This window comes from Rattus rattus, chromosome 7 (assembly GCF_011064425.1).
Source record: "Rattus rattus isolate New Zealand chromosome 7, Rrattus_CSIRO_v1, whole genome shotgun sequence".
NCBI classification, from domain to species: Eukaryota; Metazoa; Chordata; class Mammalia; order Rodentia; family Muridae; genus Rattus; species Rattus rattus.
The window spans coordinates 65,318,021-65,338,649 of record NC_046160.1 but is presented as its reverse complement, the minus strand read 5'-3'; the positions used below and the strand labels follow the sequence as shown (position 1 = coordinate 65,338,649).

Sequence of the window (20,629 nt, the reverse complement as noted above, 5' to 3'; positions counted from 1 at the left end):
CTTCTCCTGCTACTTTTTATTAGTTTTCTAAGAGTATTATTGCTGCTCTTCTAGAGGACACGGGTTCAATTCCCAGCACCCACGGCAGTTCACAGTTGTCTCGAACTCTAGTTACAGGGGATCCAAAACCATCATACAGATATACAAGCAGGCAAGACACCAGTGCCCATAAAATAAAAATAAATATTTTTTAAAAAATTATTTCTGTGGCTAGATTCCTAGGATTTAAGTGGGCTCTGCTAAACTCAAAACAAGAAATACAGAATTTTAAAATCTCACCTTTGGTCTTCTCATAACCAGGTTTGCAGTGCTTGGATAGCAAGTGGAGTCGTTAGTGACCTCGGTGATCTCCGCAGAGTTCATCAGCTACTTGTCTCATCACTGATGAAGATACAGGCTGGCAAAGAAGCTCTGAGCCAGCTGTACAATGAAAGTGCCTCCACCATGGAGGTCCTAGCTGTGCTGAAAGCCTGGGCAGAGGTTAGTGCTCGTTGATTGACAGTGGGAATCCTGGAAGCCAGTCCACTGTAACACCAGAGGATGGACAGTAGAAGTATACAGTTTTAGTTGACGTGGGCCAAACAGTCTAAGGAGACAAGCAGGGGCAGCTGTGAATTGGAGAAATAGCATAATAGCCAATGAAATGAACTCCTATGATTGGAGACGTATGCATTTGCTGTGTGTACTTGGATTTTTTTTTTTTACTTTTTAAAGTTAAACTTATTTAATGCACCTGTGTTTGAGGTGTGTGTGCTTGTGCACACACTAGCATACCATAGCAGCATATGCAGGAGCTGGTTTCCTGTTATCTACCAGGTGAGTTCCTGGGACCTAACCCACGTCTCCACACCTAGCAGCAAGCACCTCTACCTGCTGAGCCATCGCATGAGCCCTACTTGAATATGTTCAACAGTCTTTCATAAAAGACTGAAGAGAGGGAAGGAAGAGAAAGAAGAGCCATGAGACGAGTCACTGGATAAAGCTTGTTCTACAAGCTTTGTCTCTTGATTCAATCTCTGGAACCCACAAAAAGGCAGAAGGAGAGAATCAGCCTGACAGAGTTGTCTGCTGACCTTGAAAGTGTGCACGTGTGCCCACACACACACACACACACACACACACACACACACTACGTGCATACATGATGACAATAAACATTATTTTTATTGTTTTCTTTTTGACATTATAATTACAACTTTTCTTCACTCGGTTTCCTTCAGACCCTCCCGTATGCCCCGTTCCACTCTGCTTCCAATGCATAGCCTCTTTTCATTAACTGTTAGTGAGTGCACCTACATATGCATATACGTACATGTTCCCCAGATATAACCCAGTGGGTCTGTATGATGCTACTTGTATGTTTTCAGGGCTGACCGTCTGGCCCCGGACAGCCAGTTATGTGCTCTTCGCTGAAGAGTACGACCTCTCCAGCTGCCAGCTTTTCTCAGTTTTCTAAAGAATTTTAAATTGTAAAAAATACATTTTCCTATAAAGCTTTGTAGTCACCTGTAGTTTAAATCTTCTTGTTCCTCATTAAACTCATTCCCTTCTTTTAGTTTTTCCTTGATTAGACTTTCAACATAGTCTATATAATAGAAGCCCATAGTTCCTGCCTAAATCCCCTGGAGCCAAATACAGGTAGACCTCAGAATTAGGAGCGAGAGTAACACAGTGATCACTCTGTGCATCTATCTAGAAGCCGGGGGCAATGACAGGGACCCTGTAGTCAAGCATGTTAGCATATCTGTAGTAATGTGTCTGAATATTCATAGTGTGCTACATGGAGAAAGCAAGTTAAACTTATCCAGGTTTGCTATGGTTTTGGCTTAATACAACTTATATATTTCATAGGATTTTCATTTGTTTTGTTTCAAGGTCAGTTTTTTTAGGTTTTAGAGTTATGGTAAGTGATAATATGTGCCATTCTTTAGTCCATGAATCTATTTCAGTAAACATTTTTATTGTGGCTTACCATAATTTTAATAAGCAATATTTTTAGTTCATTTGAGAACTGGCTGTCTGCAGCCAAATGGTGAGATGAATTATTAGGTTAGTCCAGATTGCTGTTGTAGCTGTCAGGGCTGTTGAAGTGTATACAGGCAGGATATTTACCAGTATATCTCCAAGACATCTCAGGGGAAATTATTTTTATTTGATTATTTTACGTGTATGAATGTTTTGCCAGCATGTATCCATGTTATTACATGTGTACCTGGTACCTATTGAACCTATAGGGTATTTGATCTCCTGGAACTGGAGTTACAGATGATTGCAAGCCACCGTGTGGGTTCTGAGAGTTGAACCCAGGTCCTCTGCAAGAGTAGCCAGTGCTCTTAATTGCTGAGCCAACTCTCCTGCCGCAGAGTCTAATCTTTCTACCATCTGTATGTTTTTATACATACTTGCCTTCCTGTTTTCAAATAGTTTTTAACACTTTATTGTGCGTGTGTGTGTTGAATGTATGCTGCCTCTGTAGTATGGTAGATGTCACAAGAGGGAGTGAGATTGTTACTCACTTGCCCTACCCCCACTTGAGTAATAGACAGTGTCAAGTGACCTAATGTGAGTATTGGGAATTAGACTCAGTTCCTCTAGTAGAGAGCAGCATGAAGTCTTAACTGCAGAGCCATTTCTCCAGCCCCACATGCCTTCTGATACCATAGTGTATTTCAAGTTGGATATTCTCAAAGGCAAACCCGTGTCTTCAGGAAAGCATAAAATACTGTACTGTTGCATCAGACACAGGATTTTTCTTCTAACTGCAAACAGGTCTACATAATTGCTGTACAAAGACATAAAAATCACAAGCAGACCTTGAAGACAGCTATTAATTCTGAAGACAGTGTGAGAAGTGGGTCAGCCTCGGCTGCTGGTCTTCTTGATTTGGTCTGCACCGACCTGGCCACACTAAGCAGACTCTGGCTTGCTGCACTTCAGGATTTTGCTCTCTTAACTTTGCCTGCGGAATTTGCTTCCCAACTTCCTGTTGAAGGTAAGGAGGTAAAATGAGGTAATTTCTAGAGTGACAGTAACTTCCACTCCAAGATTTCTCATATAGTGCATGAGGTTTAGCTGAAACATTCCCCCCAGAACAACTTTTATTCCCGGGATAAGCAGCTGAGAACTGCATTGCTGTAGGCAAGCAGAGTTTAACTCCCTAGGTCATAGTCATCTATTCTCACAGATAAGATTACCAAATACTTCTCCAGAGCAGCCTAAGTGCCTAGCAGCATGCCTGTTTCTTCTCACCTTTCCAACTTAGTTTATTCTTTAATTTTTACAGGTCTAGAGGGTAGAAAATAGTATTTTTACATTTTTATTTAAGAGTCTGTGCTTCTGTTTATAGCCATTTAGATTGCTCCTTCTGTAATTACCCTGACCTTTCTGGGATTTCGAATTTACGTTTGTCCTTTTACTATTATTTAGTAATCGCCCCCTCCTCTTTTTGTTTTTCCATTGCTCAGCTTTTGGGTTTGCTCTTTTCCTGCATGTGTGTGGTGTACATGTGTACATGTTTGCATGTAAGTATGGATGAATGTGTGTGCGGAGGCCAGGCTGGAAGTTGACAGCAGATGTCTTCTTGACACTTGTCACTTGAGTAGGGAGGGGCTCTCTCACTGAACCTAGCACTCACCATTTCATCTAGAAATCCTACCTCCCCCTGCTGAGTGCTGAGATCACAGTTAAATCTGAGGATCGAGACTCCAGCCTTAGACTAGCCCAGCAGGTGCTCCCCACAAACTATCTCCCTAGCTGCTTGTATGTAAGTACACAGTGGCTCCCTTCAGACATACCAGAAGAGGATGTTGGAATCTGTTGTTTGTGAGATGGTTGTGAGCCACCATGTGGTTGCTGGGAATTAAACTCAGGACCCCTGGAAGAACAGCCAGTGCTCTTAACTGCTGAGCCATCTCTCCAGACCCCCTTAATTCCTTATATATAGGTTTCAGTGCAGTTCCTTTGTAATATGTGTCTTATACATTCTTTCTCAGACTCTTAACATGTGTGTGTGTTTAATACAGGGAGTCGCTTAGATTTTGTGTATTGCCTGACATTGTTTTTCACTTAAGATCATAAATACCTATACACTTTGTAGTTTTATCTGGTAATTTGAGCAATAAAGAAAGTAGAATTTATTTTGTAAGTAGTAGAGTAGGGACCTAATTTTCAACTACAACTGATAGTGTCCTTTTGTATCAGATAGTGGTAGCCACTCTTCATCTTCGTGTCATTTCAAAACGTCTTGGCTATTACCAACTGACTATTTGTTCTCTGATATGCTTAGGTAAGAGATTAAAAAAAAATAAGGCAAAATATTAATGTCAGTCTTGGAACTGGGTAAATATAAGTTGGTCCTTCTTTTAAACACATGCACACAGTTTGTTTTAAAGCATTTCATGGTTAACCTGCTAGCTGGGCTGAGCAGGGGGCTTAGTTGGCAGTGTTTACCTTGTGTGCACGGGGACCTGAGCTCAGCTTTAAGAGCCTACATAAAGGAGGCCAGGCACAGCAGTGAGCACTTACACCAGCATTGGAGAAGGGGTTCCCCGAGCTCACTAGCTGGCTCGCCTAGCCAACATGGTGAGTTCCAGGCTGAAGAAAGGCCTGTCTGGAAAAGGTGGAAGAGTATAGTACCTAAGGACGCTCACACACGCGAACGCACACACACAAAACACACACACACACACACACACACACGCACGAATTAAACCTCAGGGCCTGCAAGACAGCATAATGCATAAAGGCACTTGCTGCCAAGCTTCATTACTAGAGTTCAATCCCTGCAACTCACAGTAAATGGAGAGAACTGATCCCTGAAAATGGTCTGACCTCTGCATGCCCCCCCCAATATGTACAAATAATAAATAAGCAAACAGATAAAAGTTTAAGAGAAAGGAGATTAATTAGCCTTTCATGTTATTTTTTCCTGGTTATTTTTTTTTACTCTTGTGAGCGTGTCTGTCTGAGTTTGTATGGGGCACATGCCATGGCACATGTGTTGGGGCAGACTAAACCTCAGGCATAATGGGTATGTCCCTCACCTTCCACCTTATTTGAGCCAGGGTCTCTCCAGGAAGGCTGACCTACAAATTACTGAGAATTCCATCTTCTCGTCTTGGCCTCCTATCTCCTCATAGGAGCACTGGTGTTGAGAGCACAGGGCCCAAATACTCACAGAGAAGCCCTAAGAGACCCAGGAATATTAAACACACAGGGCTCTCTCCTTAGTGGGGGACATAAAATACCTGTCCTGTCATCGTCCCCATCCCATGTCCTATTCTTGTGCTCATGCGTGTGTGCGTGTGTCCCACACAGAAGGCTGGGAGTAGATTTTGTTAACAACCTGGTTACCTTTTTAGTATCTCTTGAGGCAGACCTCACCCAATTTCCCCAGAAGGATTATCCCACACTCTTCCCTCAGTAGACCAATAGCCATCCTTAAGGGAGATGTCACATATACTTTGTAGCCTACTGACAGCTATGCTATGGTTCAGAGGCTCCAGTAGATTCTAGGCCTTCAAGCTCTAGAGCCTACCCTCATGGTCACATGTACTCTGCTTTACTGTGCACATTGGACTTACTGATTGGACTCATTGTTGCCTGCAATCTCCCAAGTTACACTGAGGTTTAAGTGTGCCGACACTGAACCGCCCCTCAGAGTATGATCCAGGTTAATGGCGTCAGTCTGCACTGGGTTTTCATGCTTGTCTCCTCATGTTTGCTGCCCTGCCTGGATATCTATAGGGACCTCTTCACCCTGGGATTACAGATGTGTTTGCTACCACATCCAGTCTTACATGGGTTTGGGGGTCCAAATTCATGTCCTCGAGCCTGACAAATGCTTTTTAGTCATTGAGCCTTCTTTTTTGTATGTGTGTTTGTATGTGTGTGTGTTGGGGGGGGGGTTGGAAGGAGAGAGAGGATGTGTGTGTCGTGGTGAGAATTGAACTTAAGACTCATGAGCACTGGATAAGCACTCTACCACTCCATTTTTCTGTTGTTTCTGAGACATGGTGTCCTGCAGGTCAAGCTGTCCTCAACTCCTTATGTAGCTGAGACTGACTGGCCTTGAACTCCCAGTTCTCCCCCTCCACAGTGAAAAGATTATAGACGCCATCACACCTGGTTCAGCCTTCAAATTCTTATAAAGTTATGTATAAATTAACTCTATGTCACAATAGCTGTACTCCCAGGAGAATTCAGGCATTAATTAGTAACAGAATATCGACAGCACAACAACATGCACAAATGTCCAGAAATGTGGGGCAAAGTTAGATGAGTTACAGAAAAACAGACTCTGAAAAGGTCCACAGCATCAAACCCAACACAGCAGAGCTCATCTGTGCTGTTGAAAATCAGACCGTACTTGTCTTGGGGTCTGGGGACCGCCGGGAAAGGTTACAGATGCTCAACTTCACCAGCGGAAGAAAACGCACACTGGGAGGTGGTCTGTAGTTCCTCTGACTGTTCCCTCCTTGTAGGCGGTGCTTTCTACACAGCAGAGACCAGCAAGAGTGCAACGCCGCATTACCACAACTCCTGGGCCCTCATCCTCCACGCTGCGGCTCTGTGGCTCACGAGCACAGGCTTTGCTGACCCAGATGAAGGAGGTGCCAACCTCTCAAGGCCAGTGACTCCAACTTCCATGTGCCAGGGCTCATCGTCATCGGGAGCTGCAGTCAAGTCCCCCGAGGATGTCTACACTGACAGATTCCATCTAATTTTAGGTCAGCAAATTTTACAGTGCTAGGGGGTCCTCTTGACTTATGCCTTGCCACCTCCCTCCTGGTGACTGTCACCTCATTCTTTGCAGCTTGCTAGTGACATCATTTATAAAACTGGAAACTATATATTTTTCAAAATTACAAATTTTAAGTCTAGAATGCTTTTACAAGTTGACTTAAGTATCAAGTTGATAAATTACAGAAATTATAAGAGGTTATTCCTTTTTACAAATATTCATTTGGTCGGTGGGAAAAAGGGGTTGTTTTGAGACAGGATCTCAGTGAGTAGGATAGGCTGGCCTGCAACCCCTGCCTCACCCCATTGGGTCTGAGATTGCAGAAGGATGCCACCACATCCAGCTTTTCATAGTTTTAATTTATGAGTATGTGTATGTGTCTGCTTTGTACATATGTAGGTGCCCACTGAGGCCAGAAGGCGGCTTTGGGTCCCCTGGAACTAGAGTTATAGACAGTTGGGTTCTGGGAACTGGACTCACATCCCCTGAAAGAGTTCTATACGCTCTCAACCACTGAGCCGTCCCACCAGCCAGGCCACGGTTTTTGAAAGATGAGTGTGCCTCTGCAGATGTTCTAAACTTCTCTTTGTACTTATTTTAAATATATATACATACATACTTATACTCATACATACATATGAATGTGCTGACATGTTTTCAGTGGGTTCCCAACAGTTGCAGGTTTCAAGAATGTATGCCCAGTGGATTTTTGGTTTTTAAGGAAATCAGGAGGCTGGAGAGGTAGCTCCACAGTTAAGAACTGCTGATGCTCTCCCAGAGGCCCCCAGTTCATCCCCAGCAGTCGATGCTCTTCTAGAGCCCCCCAGTTCATCCCCAGCAGTCGATGCTCTTCTAGAGGCCCCCAGTTCATCCCCAGCAGTCGATGCTCTCCCAGAGGCTCCCAGTTCATCCCCAGCAGTGATGCTCTCCCAGAGGCCCCCAGTTCATCCCCAGCAGTGATGCTCTCCCAGAGGCCCCCAGTTCATCCCCAGCAGTGATGCTCTCCCAGAGGCCCCCAGTTCATCCCCAGCAGTGATGCTCTCCCAGAGGCCCCCAGTTCATCCCCAGCAGTTGATGCTCTCCCAGAGGCCCCCAGTTCATCCCCAGCAGTTGATGCTCTCCCAGAGGCCCCCAGTTCATCCCCAGCAGTTGATGCTCTCCCAGAGGCCCCCAGTTCATCCCCAGCAATATCAGGCAGCTCACAGCCACCTGTAACTCCTGCGCTAAGGATCCAACACATGCAGTCTTTTAATTTTAGATTATTATCTTATCCTATATGAATGGTGTTTTGCATACATGTATATCTGCCCACCACTACATACATCATGCCCACAGAAGCCAGGTGTCAGATCCGCCAAAACTGGAGCTAGAGATGGTTGTGAATTGCCATGTTGATGCTGGGAATCAAACTCATGCCCTCTAGAAGAGCAGCAAGTGCTCATTACCCTCTGAGTGATTTCTTTACCCCCCTAACATTTTTAATTTAAAAAAGAAGCTAGGCAGTGCAGTGGTGGTGTTCACGTTTAAGTTCAACACTGGGAAGACAGAAGCAGGTGGATCTCTGAGTTCAAGGCCAGCCTTGACTATGTAAGTCCACACACACAATCTAAAACTATATTGTTTCCTTGTTCTGTCTCTTGCTCAGTCGGTGTATCTAACAATGTGAATTAAGAATCTCAGGAAGTGGGCTGGAGAGATGGCTCAGCGGTTAAGAGCACCCGACTACTCTTCCAGAGGTTCTGAGTTCAATTCCCAGCAACCACATGGTGGCTTACAACCATCTGTAAAGAGATCCGATGCCCTCTTCTGGTGTGTCTGAAGACAGCTACAGTGTACTTATATATAATAAATGAATAAATCTTTTTAAAAAAAAAAAAAAAGAATCTCAGGAAGTGTCTCTCTTGCCTCTCTCTCCTAGGAATCAGTGTAGAGTTCCTCTGCTCCCTGCGCTCAGACGCGACCTTGGAAAGCATCACCTCTTGTCTGCAGGCCCTGCAGGCCCTTCTCGATGCTCCTTGGCCCAGATCGAGAGTTGGCAGTGATCAGGTGATATACTGTGTCTTGGGAGGCCTCTGTTGACTTCAGAGACCAGAAATGTATTCAGGTTACTACAGTGAACAGAACTGAGCAAAGGTCACAAAAATAAAAGAGCACAGCTCAGCTGGTCCTGGGGTGCCACCGGGATTCCGTAACCCAGGAGCAAGCAAGCCTCTGACAGCCATGTTCGTCCTGCCTTCTGCGGTGAGGGAAGGGCCTGTGTTGCCTTGTCCAGCACAGTAGCCATAGCTTCCGTGTGGGGTCATTCCTTTTCTGCTTCTGTGAACCCCAAACTTTGCGCTCATCGCTCTCTTGTTTTGCATCTTCCCCCAAGAGACAATGTAACTGATGCATAGTACTGTCCGTTACAGATATTCCTGTTGTCTGTGTTCTCTTCCTGGTCTTCAGTCTGCTATGGTAAAAGGATTGCTGCCCAGTACCACACTGCCTCTGACTTCACTCAGGAGTAAATAGGTGTTAGATCATTATTATCTTCTTAGGATCACTGACTTAGGTTTTAAGGTAAATGGGTACTAGGATTTTTCTAAGCTCTTAATTAGTACTAACTAGGTTTAAAGCATTAGGTGAGCATCTGAGTTGAGTTGAACTTGACTAAATTATAAACTTTGTTGTGATTTTTTTCCCGGGTTGGGTGGTTTTTCAGACAGGGCGTCACTAGGTAGCTCTGGCTGACCTGGAATTCACTCTGTAAACCAGACTGGCCTCAAACTCACAGAGATCCCCCTGCTTCTGCCTCTGCCTCTGCCTCTGCCTCAGGATATTTTCTATGTGTTTTAAAGATTTTGTCTGTACTTATGTGTATGAAAGGGTGTGTGCCTGTGTATATTTGCATATTCATGAAAGCCCTAAGAGGTAACTGAGAACCAAATTCCAGGCTTCTGCAGTGACAAGTGGGGCTAACTCCTATTCCATCTCCCCAGCTCTCAAATGAGTGTTGACTAACGACAAACTCACTCAGATTACTCTCCGAGATAATAGAAAGTAACCAGAATTACGAATGAAGAGGCCGCAGCTGAAGAGTGGTCAGTGGTTAGGAGCTCTTGGTCCTCCTGCAGAGGACCTAGGTTCAGCACCCACATGGAGCTCACATCTGTAACTCTAGCTCCAGGGGACGGGGTCCTCTCCTGACCTCCGCACCGCACACATGTCCAGGCAAATATCCATACATAGAAAGTAAAAATCAGTAAAATCTTATAGAGAGAAAGAAAAGCAAAGTGTCATCTCAGACTGAGTGAAAATGATCGTCACAGTACCATCTCTCACCTAAGTGAGCTGAGAAATGCTCTGGAATCGGTTACAATGTTACAGGCACCTGATACACCTGAAATTCTAGCATTGTAGGAACAGAGGCAGGAGGATCAGGAGTTTGAGGTCATCCTTGGCAAGTTTGAGGCCAGGCAGGCCTACATAAGACTGCCTCAAAACCAACAAAAGAAGTATTGATATATACTTTTATTGTTCTGGCAATATACTTATTTTTAAAAAGAATCTATTAAATTCTCTCTTTCTGAGTTCTTACCATGGCGTTTAACATTGTTTTTACACACACACACACACACACACACACACACACACACACACACACACACACACACAGATATAAACAAGTGTAGTTTCCAATAGTGTCTACTCCATGTTTTCTGACAGGACTTGGGTATTGAGTTGCTAAATGTACTACACCGAGTAATTTTGACCAGAGAGTCACCAGCCATTCAGTTGGCTTCACTCGAAGTGGTAAGGCAGATTATCTGTGCAGCTCAAGAGCACGTGAAGGAGAAAAGACGAAGTGCAGAAGGTAAATATTAACTCAGTGACATAGCCTCTCTTTCGTTCCAGCTCTGGAATCAAATCCTTTGTCCGCAGTGGGCGAGCGCTATTCCACTGGGCAGTGCAGCGCCGTTGTTTTCACAGGTGTCACTCGGGGCAGCTGCTGCCTGGATGCTGTTGAAATGAGGGCAAGGGAATCGTACATAAAAAGCATGGGCAGAGGCGGGCAGTGTGTGGGGGCCGGTGTGCAGCTTCTGTTGGCATAGGACCTGGGTCTGATCTTTGTGCCCAGCCGCAACCAGTCTGTAAGACGACAGAGTTGCTGTTGGTGCTGCTGTCAGATTCTCATTCATAACAGCAAGGACATGAGATTAATCAGGCACTATTTTAAGGCTGAAAAGATTGAAAGAATTTTATCTTTAACCCATTGTAATGAGAACTCATAGTAAGACAGCAACTTGAGCTTGAGAGCTGCTTTTTCCTTAAGCTTCACACCTAAGACTTCAGCCACCAAACGCATTGCCTGTACCAGAAATGAATTGAACTCCCACCTACTTGAAGCAAAGCAAGCAGCAAGTGTTTCTTAAGCTCTGTTCCCTCCTCTGTGTTTTAGTTGATGACGGAGCCTCTGAAAAGGAAACCCTGCCAGAGTTTGGTGAAGGAAAGGACACAGGAGGACTTGTACCTGGGAAGTCTTTGGTCTTTGCAACCCTAGAACTCTGTGTCTGCATCCTCGTTAGACAACTTCCCGAACTAAACCCTAAGCTGACAAGTGGCCCAAGGGATAAGGCTTCAAAGCCGAAGACCCTGTCAGAGGAGGGAAGTCGACTGGTTGCTGCTGCCTTGGTCATCCTGGCAGAACTCCCTGCAGTGTGCTCTCCTGAAGGTATGCGTGCTGTGCAGATGGCCCCAGAGCAGTGCTTCTCAACCTTCCGAATGCTCAGCCTCTGATACCGTTCCTAGGCTGTGGTGACCCCAACCGTAAAAGTGTTTTGTTGCTACTTCATAACTGTAATTTTGCTACTGCTGTGAACCATAATGTAAACACCCGATATGTAATCCACAGAGCCTCGACCTCCAGGTGGCAAACACTGTCCTAGAGGAGGGGAATTGGCGGAATATGGTCATATTCCCATTCGAGTATTTTTTATAGTCCTGTAAGATTAGTTTTACAGTCTAATACTATCTGTTTCACCAGAAAGGTGGAAGTAAAATACACAGACAGGACAGCAAATGTGATAGACAAGTGCGCTTTCTGTGATTGGCTTCTCATTCCGGTTCTAGGCATGGAACCCAGGTTTGGAGCATGTGAGAGTGTTTCCGGCCATCTCTCTAAAATGTTGTCTCGAGCTGACAGTATTTTAAATCAAGTAGTAGTGCTTGGAGGTTTTCAGTGTACAGACCCTGATGGGTAGGTCTGCCTCTGTATGACAAATTGTCATGATGACGCCCATCAGTTCCTCCATCCACTCTTAGGCTCTCCAGGCGCTGCTGAACCCACTGCATCCCAGAAGGCTCCTACGATCATGTTGTTGGCGGTTGTGCGTGCTTTCTGTGAGCTTAAGCCACACAATTCCAGGTCAGGCAGACCCACTCTGCCACCATGCGTGTGTTAGTCAGAGAACAGCGTTTCAGGAGTCGGTTCTTCCTGCTCTGTTTGGAGGCAGCCTCTTGCTCCATCACTGCGGTGCATCCTGTGGGTGGCTGACCTGCAGGCCTCTGTTCTGGTTCTAGGGGCTAAGTCCGTTCTAGTTCCAGCCGCACTGGCCAGCTTTTTAACGTTTTCTTCCTTCAGAGTTAGCTCTAGTCTCACCTTATCAGAAAGTGTTCCCTGGAAACCTTCAGGACGAGTCTTGTTTGACTGTGTACAGATACTCTTTCTGTATGAAGATCTGCAGCTTTCTCTGTCATGTAAATACATGATGTGTAACTATTGTATAAGACAAAATACAGGTGGAGCTATGGTTTATTCTAATTCAAATGTGTATTTTGTACAAAATCTGCCTCAGGAGCCCAGAAGATGGCTCTGTGTTAAAGTTCCTGCCACACAAACATGGCCTCGGAGTGTAGATGCCCAGAGCCACATAAAAGCTGAGCATGCAGGTGTGTACCTGTGACTCCAGTGCTGCGGCTAAGGGAGGAGGAGGCAAAAGCAGTCAGGTCTCCAGAGGCCCTGAGGCCGCCGGCCGGCCAGTGGGACTGTCACAGAAAATAAGATGAGCCGTAGAGGAGACCCAGGGTTGACTTATACTCGTGCACACGCGTGCGCACACACACACACACACACAGTGACTGACCAGCCTGCATATACCACAAACACACCAAAAATAGTTTTCAATCCTGTCCCAGAGCGTTGGTAAAGGTGCTTTCCACCAAGCTTGACACCCAGAGTTCAATCCCAGAACCAACATGGTAGAGGCGAGAACTGACGCCTACAAGTTGTCTGACCTCCGTTTGCACACCGTGGTGTATGTGTGCCCACACAGAATAAATAGGAAAGGGTTTTATTTTAAAGAACTAGCACATAAATACCCAGGACTTAATAGATACTTCATAGTCAGTAAATATATATTTGTTTTAATATGTCCCAGCCATTTTATAAACAGTTTTTAGCCTAATGACTTCAAGCTTCAATTTGAATTAAAATACAATCCTTTGTTCACACACACTGTTTTAATACTAAGAGCAACACAAAAATTAATTTATTAGAGAATTGGGTTAAAAAAAAATGAGTCGGGGTTGGGGATTTGGCTCAGTGGTAGGCGCTTGCCTAGGAAGCGCAAAAGGCCCTGGGTTCGATCCCCAGCTCCGAAAAAAAAAAAAAAAAAAAAAAAAAAAAATGAGTCTTACCAAGTAATAGTCAGGGAAAATAAATTCCTCTTTTAGTCTCTTCACATTCTTTGTTTTTTTCCTGATACTGAGGTACCTGACCAGTGAAGGTATATCCCCGGTTCCTTTTTTTTTTTTTTTTTTTTTTTTCTTTCTGCTCTTTTTTTTTTTTTTTTTTTTTTTTTTTTCGGAGCTGGGGACCGAACCCAGGGCCTTTCGCTTGCTAGGCAAGTGCTCTTCCACTGAGCTAAATCCCCAACCCCCCTCATACCCCCCTTTTTTTAACTTGTTTTTGAGACAGGATCTCACTAGCTTGATCACACTGGTCTTGAACTTCATCTGGAGCACGGGCTACAGAATGATTCTGTTCCCTTAGACTCAAGGAGTCTGTGCCACCAGGTGTGCCTGCTTATAACTCATTTCAGCTCTTTAGCGGCCATGAAAATTTTATTTCTTTTTTTGTTTGTTTCTTGTTGCTTTGGTTTGGTTGTTTTGATGGGTGTTACTGTGTAACCTAAGATGTCTCCAACCTGAGATCCCCCTGCCCCAGCCTCCCAGATTCTTGGATCATATGTATACCTCAACATATGTATCCCCATTATACCAGGCTCTATGAAAACTTTTTATTAAGATTTATTTTTAATCACGTCTGTAGCCAGACATGTCAGACCCCTGGAGCTAGAGTTACAGGCAAATGTGAGTCTCCCAACGTGGGTGCTGAGAACCAAAGTCAGGTCTGGAAAAGCAGCAAATTGCTCTTAACCACTGAGCCATCTCTACAGGCTCCATGAAAACTTTATCATAAGTGGCTTTCTACAAATTCCTTGGAAATAACTTAATATAAAATAAATTACAATGTTAAGTAAAGTGCCTGTCACTAAAATGTGAAGATCTGAGTTGGGATCCCAGTGCCCACTCCGAAGCCAGGAATTGTGGCATATTTCTTTAACTCTTAGCGTAGGGTCGGAAAGGAGACAGGTAGCTCCCTGGAGGTCACCAGTCTAGACAGTTAGTGATGTCTGGGTTCAGTGACAGACCCTATCCCAGACAATCCAGTGTCAACCTACACTCCCAGTGTTCACATATACCAGACACACAAACAAAAACAAAAAGTGGAAAGACTGCAGACTAGCTGTGGACATGCATACCTGTAATCCCAGCTACTCAGGACTTTAAGATAGAAATATATGAATTCAAGTCCAGCCTAGGCAATTTAGTGAAACCCTATCTCAAAATTCAAAATAAAAGAGAAGGGGGAAAGGTACAAGTATATAGCTCAGTAGTAGAACGTGCTTATCTACCAAGAGTAAAGCCCAAGGTTCAATCCCCAAAAGGTCTTATAAACATATTTGAAATAAATTGAATAGTAACAATACTCACATCACATTGTGAATATACTTAGAGCTACCAGACTGTATACCTCAAAATGGGGAGATAGGACTAGACTTGGAGATGCATGCCTGTCACGTCAGCCTTCCAGAGTCTGAGGCAGAAGAATCAGGAGTTCACCCACCCTGGATACACAGTGAGCCCCTGCCTCAAAGGCAACAAAGACTATAACAGATAAGATAGGAAAGCTGAGCTGAGCATGACTTAGAGGACACACTTTATCCCAAGACTTAGAGGACAAAGGCAGATAGATAGATAGATTTCTCTGCAGTCGAGGCCAGCCGGGTCCACAGAGTGAGTTCTGGACAGCCAGATATGTAATATGTACTGAGACCTTATTTTTAAAAAAGAAAGATTAATAGTTATTAATAGTTATTACACTAATAGGTATAGTATATCAAAAGCTTGATACTAAGCGATACAACCAAAGTAACATTTCCAGTTACAACTGTCAGAATTTGATCCAACTGTAAAAATCTTAATTGATGGGGAAGTTGCTTTGGTGATCCATTGGTTGGATTGCCCTGCAAGCAGAGGGGCCTGAGTTGGAGCCCAAGAACCATGTTTTACAAAGCTGGGCACTCCCTGTATGAGGGAGTGAGGAGGCTTGGCACGTGCTGGAAGTCTTCTGCACGAGCAGTGGGTGCCCTGCACTGACGAGCGTCTTCCCTTGACGACTTTAGAAAGCATGCATGCTCACAGTTTTCACCTTACCTTGCAGGGAGCATCTCAGTTCTCCCTACCATACTGTACCTTGCCATTGGAGTCCTCCGGGAAACTGCTGTGAAGTTACCTGGGGGGCAGTTGTCCTCCACAGTCACAGCCTCCCTACACGCTCTGAAAGGAATCTTGACATCCCCCATGGCCCGGGCAGAAAAGAGCCACGAAGCTTGGACCAGCCTCCTCCAAAGTGCATTGGCAACTGTGCTTGACTGCTGGAGCCCAGGTCAGTGAGACCGGCAGGTCGAAGGTAGAGGCGTGGTGCTTCTGTCTCTGTTCCTGGTTTTTGGCTAAGCTATTCTGTTGATCATATTTGGTAGTCTCACGTAGAAGAGACCGTATTTAAGAGAGCCCATATTTAAGAGAGAAAAGGCGGTAAAGAATATCGGGATTGGAATTACGGTGACGAGAACAGCACATTGGAATACATTTCCAGCACATTTGAATGTGCTAGCCTCTGCCAATGTAAGAGGGGAATTCTCCATCATAACAAATCCTCCTTTTACCCCAGACACGCAGTAGTGTGTGGGTGCATCTGTGATCAGCCAGGACAGAGAGCTTTGACTGTTACCATAAATCAGTAGGAGCTGGTCAGGAAAGTAAGATGTTTGCAGAGGGACTGCTTGCTCCCAGCTTGGCCTGATGCTGCCAATCATCCCAACGCTTGGCAGTAGAAGCAAGGATATCGGAGGTCAAGGCCATCCTTAGTTACACAGTGAGTTCAGGGCTGGCCTAGCCAAGCCAGGCCCTATCTCAAGAAAAGGCCTGAGCCTCTCATGAAGTTGCTAGGACGTTGGCCAGGGCTACAGCTAGAGGGTTAGATTCCAGGATGACTCTCAGACAGCTGTTGGCACGGGCGCCTGCATGAGCCGCACAAGACTCCTGCTGCCAAGCAGACGTCTCTTCTGTCTGTCCTCTGTATGTAAAGGGCAGTAGAGGGATTGTAGGGGAAATGGGCGGAGGCGCAGGAGACATTTACCTTACTGACTTTAAAGGTGCTCCTACTGACTAACAGCTGTCCGTGCTGCACTTTCAGGTTGCTCTGAATGACTAGAAATAACTTTGCTGGGGTGAAGCAGGAGAACCCCTGGATGCATGCCTGTGTCACACCGTCCCCTTACTGACTTGGTGTGGCTTGGGCAAATGACCAGATTTCTGTTTCTCACTCAGTCAGACAGTGTGGCTGCTGGGGTGCAGTGTCCAAGCACCACAGAGCAGTCAGGGCACTGCTGTGTGGCTCACTTTAACATGTCCAGCTCACCTGAGAAAACGCAGACATGGTCTCTATTAGATTCCACTCCTCCATAAGATGCCCTTTCCCCACGTCATCTCCTCTCAGGTGTCAGCCCTCGGAGTTTCCATCCACCCAGTGTCAGTCACCCTGGCTCACTGTCTGGCGTTTTGAGTGATTTTTCCCCTGAGGTAGGGTCTCGAGTAGCCCCGGCTGATGGTGAGTCTGCGGCACAGGATTGCCTGGCATTCCATTCTCCTGCCCGGCCTCCCAAGGGCTGGGTTTACAGACTTGAGCACACGTGCTGCTCTCTGTATCTCTAATGTTTTCATAAGCATGGACCTTGTTACTAGCTGGCTGTAAATTCTTTATTTGATCCCTATGTTAGAGTGAGGTTGCCTAAGAGGGCTGGCTGGCACATGTGTCGTTTAAGTACTTACTGAATTGCTTTAACTGGTGCTACTGTTTATGCGTGCCATTTGTTTGTAAATAACAACCATTTAGTGGGCTAGGTTGAAGCTGATCAGTACTTGTCTACCATGCACAAAGCCCTGCTTTCCACCCCAGCACTACATACACTTGGCACGGTAGCTCAGCCTGCAAGCCCAGCACTCAGGAAAGGCCATCTACAGCCACACAGCAAGTTGGAGGTCAGCCTAGGCTATTTGAAGTTCTGGAAGATTTTTGTTTGTTTTGTTTTGGGTTTTAAACCAACCACAACACTTGATCTTGGCCAAAAACCCAAGAAGCTATTTTTTAATTAATTACTTAATCAATTAATTAAAGCTTAATTTGATTTAATGAATCAAGTTTACCACTTTTTCTCATTTTGTTTTGTCAGTCTATCTGGCTTTTTTGCACTTTTAAATCAGAATACATAAATTAGGGAGATTTTTCAAACTCTATATAGCAAATTCTAGTGAAAAAGTTACTTTGATAAACAGAACTAGCTTTAGATCCAATTTTGGCTCTAATGTAAAGTCCAAAACTTCTGTTTAGTTTTAAAAGTTGATTTTTACTTTTTCAGCTTCACTTCTTTTTTTTTAATGATTTTATTTTTCTTGGATATTTTATGTATTTATATTTCAAATGTTATCCCCTTTCCTCCCTCCCCTGCTTCTATGAGGATGCTCCCACTCCCACCCACCCACTCCCACCTCATCTTCCTGGCATTCCCCTACACTGGGAAAAAAGCTTTCACAGGACCAAGGGCCTCTCCCCTCATTGATGCCGGACAATGCCATCCTCTGCAGCTGGAGCCATGGTCCCTCCATGTAAACTCGTGGTTGGTGTTTTAGTCCCGGGGAGCTCTGGTGGTGTCTGGGTGGTTGATATTGTTATTCTTCCTATGGTGTTGCAAACCCCTTCAGCTCTTTCAGTCTTTTCTCTAACTCCATTGGGATCCCCTTGTCCAATCCAATGGTTAGCTGCAACCATCCTCATCTGTATCAGAAGGGCTCTGGCAGAGCCTCTGAGAAGACACCCATATCTGCTCCTGTCAGCAAGCAGCCCTTGGCATCAGAAGTAGTGACTGGGTTTGGTGACTGCATGTGGGATAGATCCCCAGGTATGGCAGTCTCTGGATGTGTCTGTCTGTTTTTAAGACATGGTTTATCTGTATAGCCTTGGCTGTCCTGGAACTCTGTAGAGCAGACTGGCCTCCAGCTCACAGAGATCCACCTGCCTCTGCCTCCCAAGTGCTGGAATTAAAACCATGGGCCACCACTGCCCAGCATCACCCTTTCTAAATTACCAGGTTTTCATGGCTACTTTAATACTTCATTAAGAGTATTTAGTTAGAATATTTATTCTAACTAGTCCTTGGAAAAATGGAGATGGAGCTCAATGGTGGAGTACTTGCCTGGTCCGTGCAAGGCTCAGTCTCTCGGGTGTGTGTGTGGTGGGAGTGGACTAGCACACATGGGACTTTGAGCACCCAGACATGGACCACCACTGTCCAGCTGCCCTCTGGGGTTCTGAAGAGTCAGTGTGTCTGCAAGGAAAAAATGTTGCTAACCAAACTAAAGACAGCGTCATACAGACATGTGACTCAGTAAATATGAGCCTCCTAACTGTCATTTCTCCACAGTAGATGGAGCACATCAAGAGCTTGATGAAGTCAGCTTGCTTACTGCCATCACAGTATTTATTTTATCTACCAGTCCAGAAGTGACAGCTGTCCCCTGCCTTCAGAATCGCTGCATTGAAAAATTTAAGGCTGCCCTGGAGAGCAAAGATTCTGTGGTAAATGTCTTTTAGCAGAGAGCTATTTGCAGTGGAGATCTGTTGAGACATGTTGCCTTTATGATATACACTGTACTTCTTTGTGATCTCGATTTCTATGACAAAAAGTATCTAGGGACTAGAGTGTGGTTCAGTGGGCAGTGTGCACACCTGCACACACAGGGCCCCAGGCTTGATGCCCAGGACTGTACAAACCTAGCATGGCAATGTCAGCACTGCACTGGGGCTAGAGATGGAGATCCCAAGCGGCTGAGCCAAGGCCATCCTAAGCTGCATGAGACTAAATCCAAGACCACAAAGGTAAAATAGTACTGTATGTTTAAGTGAGAGCACTTTAATATTGGTGTAACGCTTCAGAGTAGTGTGGTTACACTAATCCCAGCACTGGGAATGCGAAGATAGGAGAAATGCCCATTAGTCCAAGGCTAGCCCATCTACATAATGTGTTTCAGGTCAACCAGGACTACATAGTGAAAACAGAAAACCAAAACCACAGAACTGGAGAGATGGGTTTGGCAGTTACCAGCGCCTCCTACCAGAGGGCCAAAGCTCAGCTTCCAGCATTCTAATTGGATAGTTTGCAGCTGCCTGGACCTTCAGTCTCTGTGCACACTGCACTCAAGTACCCATATCACACCCAGAAGCATACACATACACATAATGTATTAAAATAAAATCATTGATACAACACAGGATTTTTATGATAATTTGTGCATCATCTTTAAAGAAAAAATGCAATAAGGAATAATAGATTAGGTTAGGCCAGATTAAATGTTTGTTTTTTCATGTGTTATGAAATGATTTGGAGCCCATACTCAGAAATACTTCTTCCTAGCAAAGACACTGGAACCAAATTTTCTCAGAGGAAAACTAATACTAATGCTCAGAATATGCCTAGAATTTAAGGAGGCGGTGTATGGATGAGTGTGTAGCTGTTTTCCTTTATCCTTATGTCCAGTTTGTCACTGGCTACCTGCCCAAGTTGTAGCAGGCTCCAAGTGGAAGCTGTGACAAGTCATGGCACATCTTAGTGTGGGCCTTAAAACATTTGGACCATGACATGGATCAAATGTGTAGAATTTTGCTGTAAAACACTTTATTGTGTTCGTTTTTACTGTGACTGCATGTTTTACACAGTCCAGAGACACCTGAGGAAGTGCGCTAGAGGGTGAGCCCCTCCCGCTGCACTGAGCTCCTCTGTGCTGCTCCACATTGCACGGCCACGGCCGCCACTGTTTTTATATAATGGTCCTAGCACTTCCAAAACTAAAGAGAACTAGGATAATATAAACTTTTGCCACTTTAACTGCAAAGAGTTTGCGAGAGCATTTGTTCTGTGTGACTCTCTGTTCTAGCTTTTTTAAATTTACACTCTCTTCTCATCTTGCCTGGTTAGGTACAAATGAAGACCTGTCAGCTCCTACACTCCATTTTTCAGTATCCAAAGCCGGCCATTTCCTACCCGTACATTTACTCCTTAGCGTCTTCCATTGTGGAGAAACTGCAGGAAATGGACAGGAGGAGGCCTGGAGATGCTGCCGAGCTGCAGCTCTGTCAGGAAGGAATAAAGCTCCTAGAAGCTTTGGTCACCGTTGCGGAAGAAGAGCACCGTGAGTGTCAGCACTGAGCCCGGCTCTCTCCAGTGTCTG

General features: G+C 44.9%; 1 protein-coding gene across 1 annotated transcript in view; it reads left to right on the top strand.

Annotated features, from left to right (window-relative positions):
• Heatr5a (HEAT repeat containing 5A) overlaps nt 1–20,629 on the top strand; it is an 89,999-nt gene that overhangs the window by 66,064 nt on the left and 3,306 nt on the right. Inside the window, exons 28-36 of the mRNA XM_032907720.1 lie at nt 301–480; nt 2,770–2,992; nt 6,483–6,728; nt 8,661–8,788; nt 10,448–10,595; nt 11,181–11,453; nt 15,507–15,731; nt 18,826–18,980; nt 20,377–20,590. Coding sequence (XP_032763611.1) covers nt 301–480; nt 2,770–2,992; nt 6,483–6,728; nt 8,661–8,788; nt 10,448–10,595; nt 11,181–11,453; nt 15,507–15,731; nt 18,826–18,980; nt 20,377–20,590 — 1,792 coding nt within the window. The remainder of the gene's footprint in view (nt 1–300; nt 481–2,769; nt 2,993–6,482; nt 6,729–8,660; nt 8,789–10,447; nt 10,596–11,180; nt 11,454–15,506; nt 15,732–18,825; nt 18,981–20,376; nt 20,591–20,629) is intronic.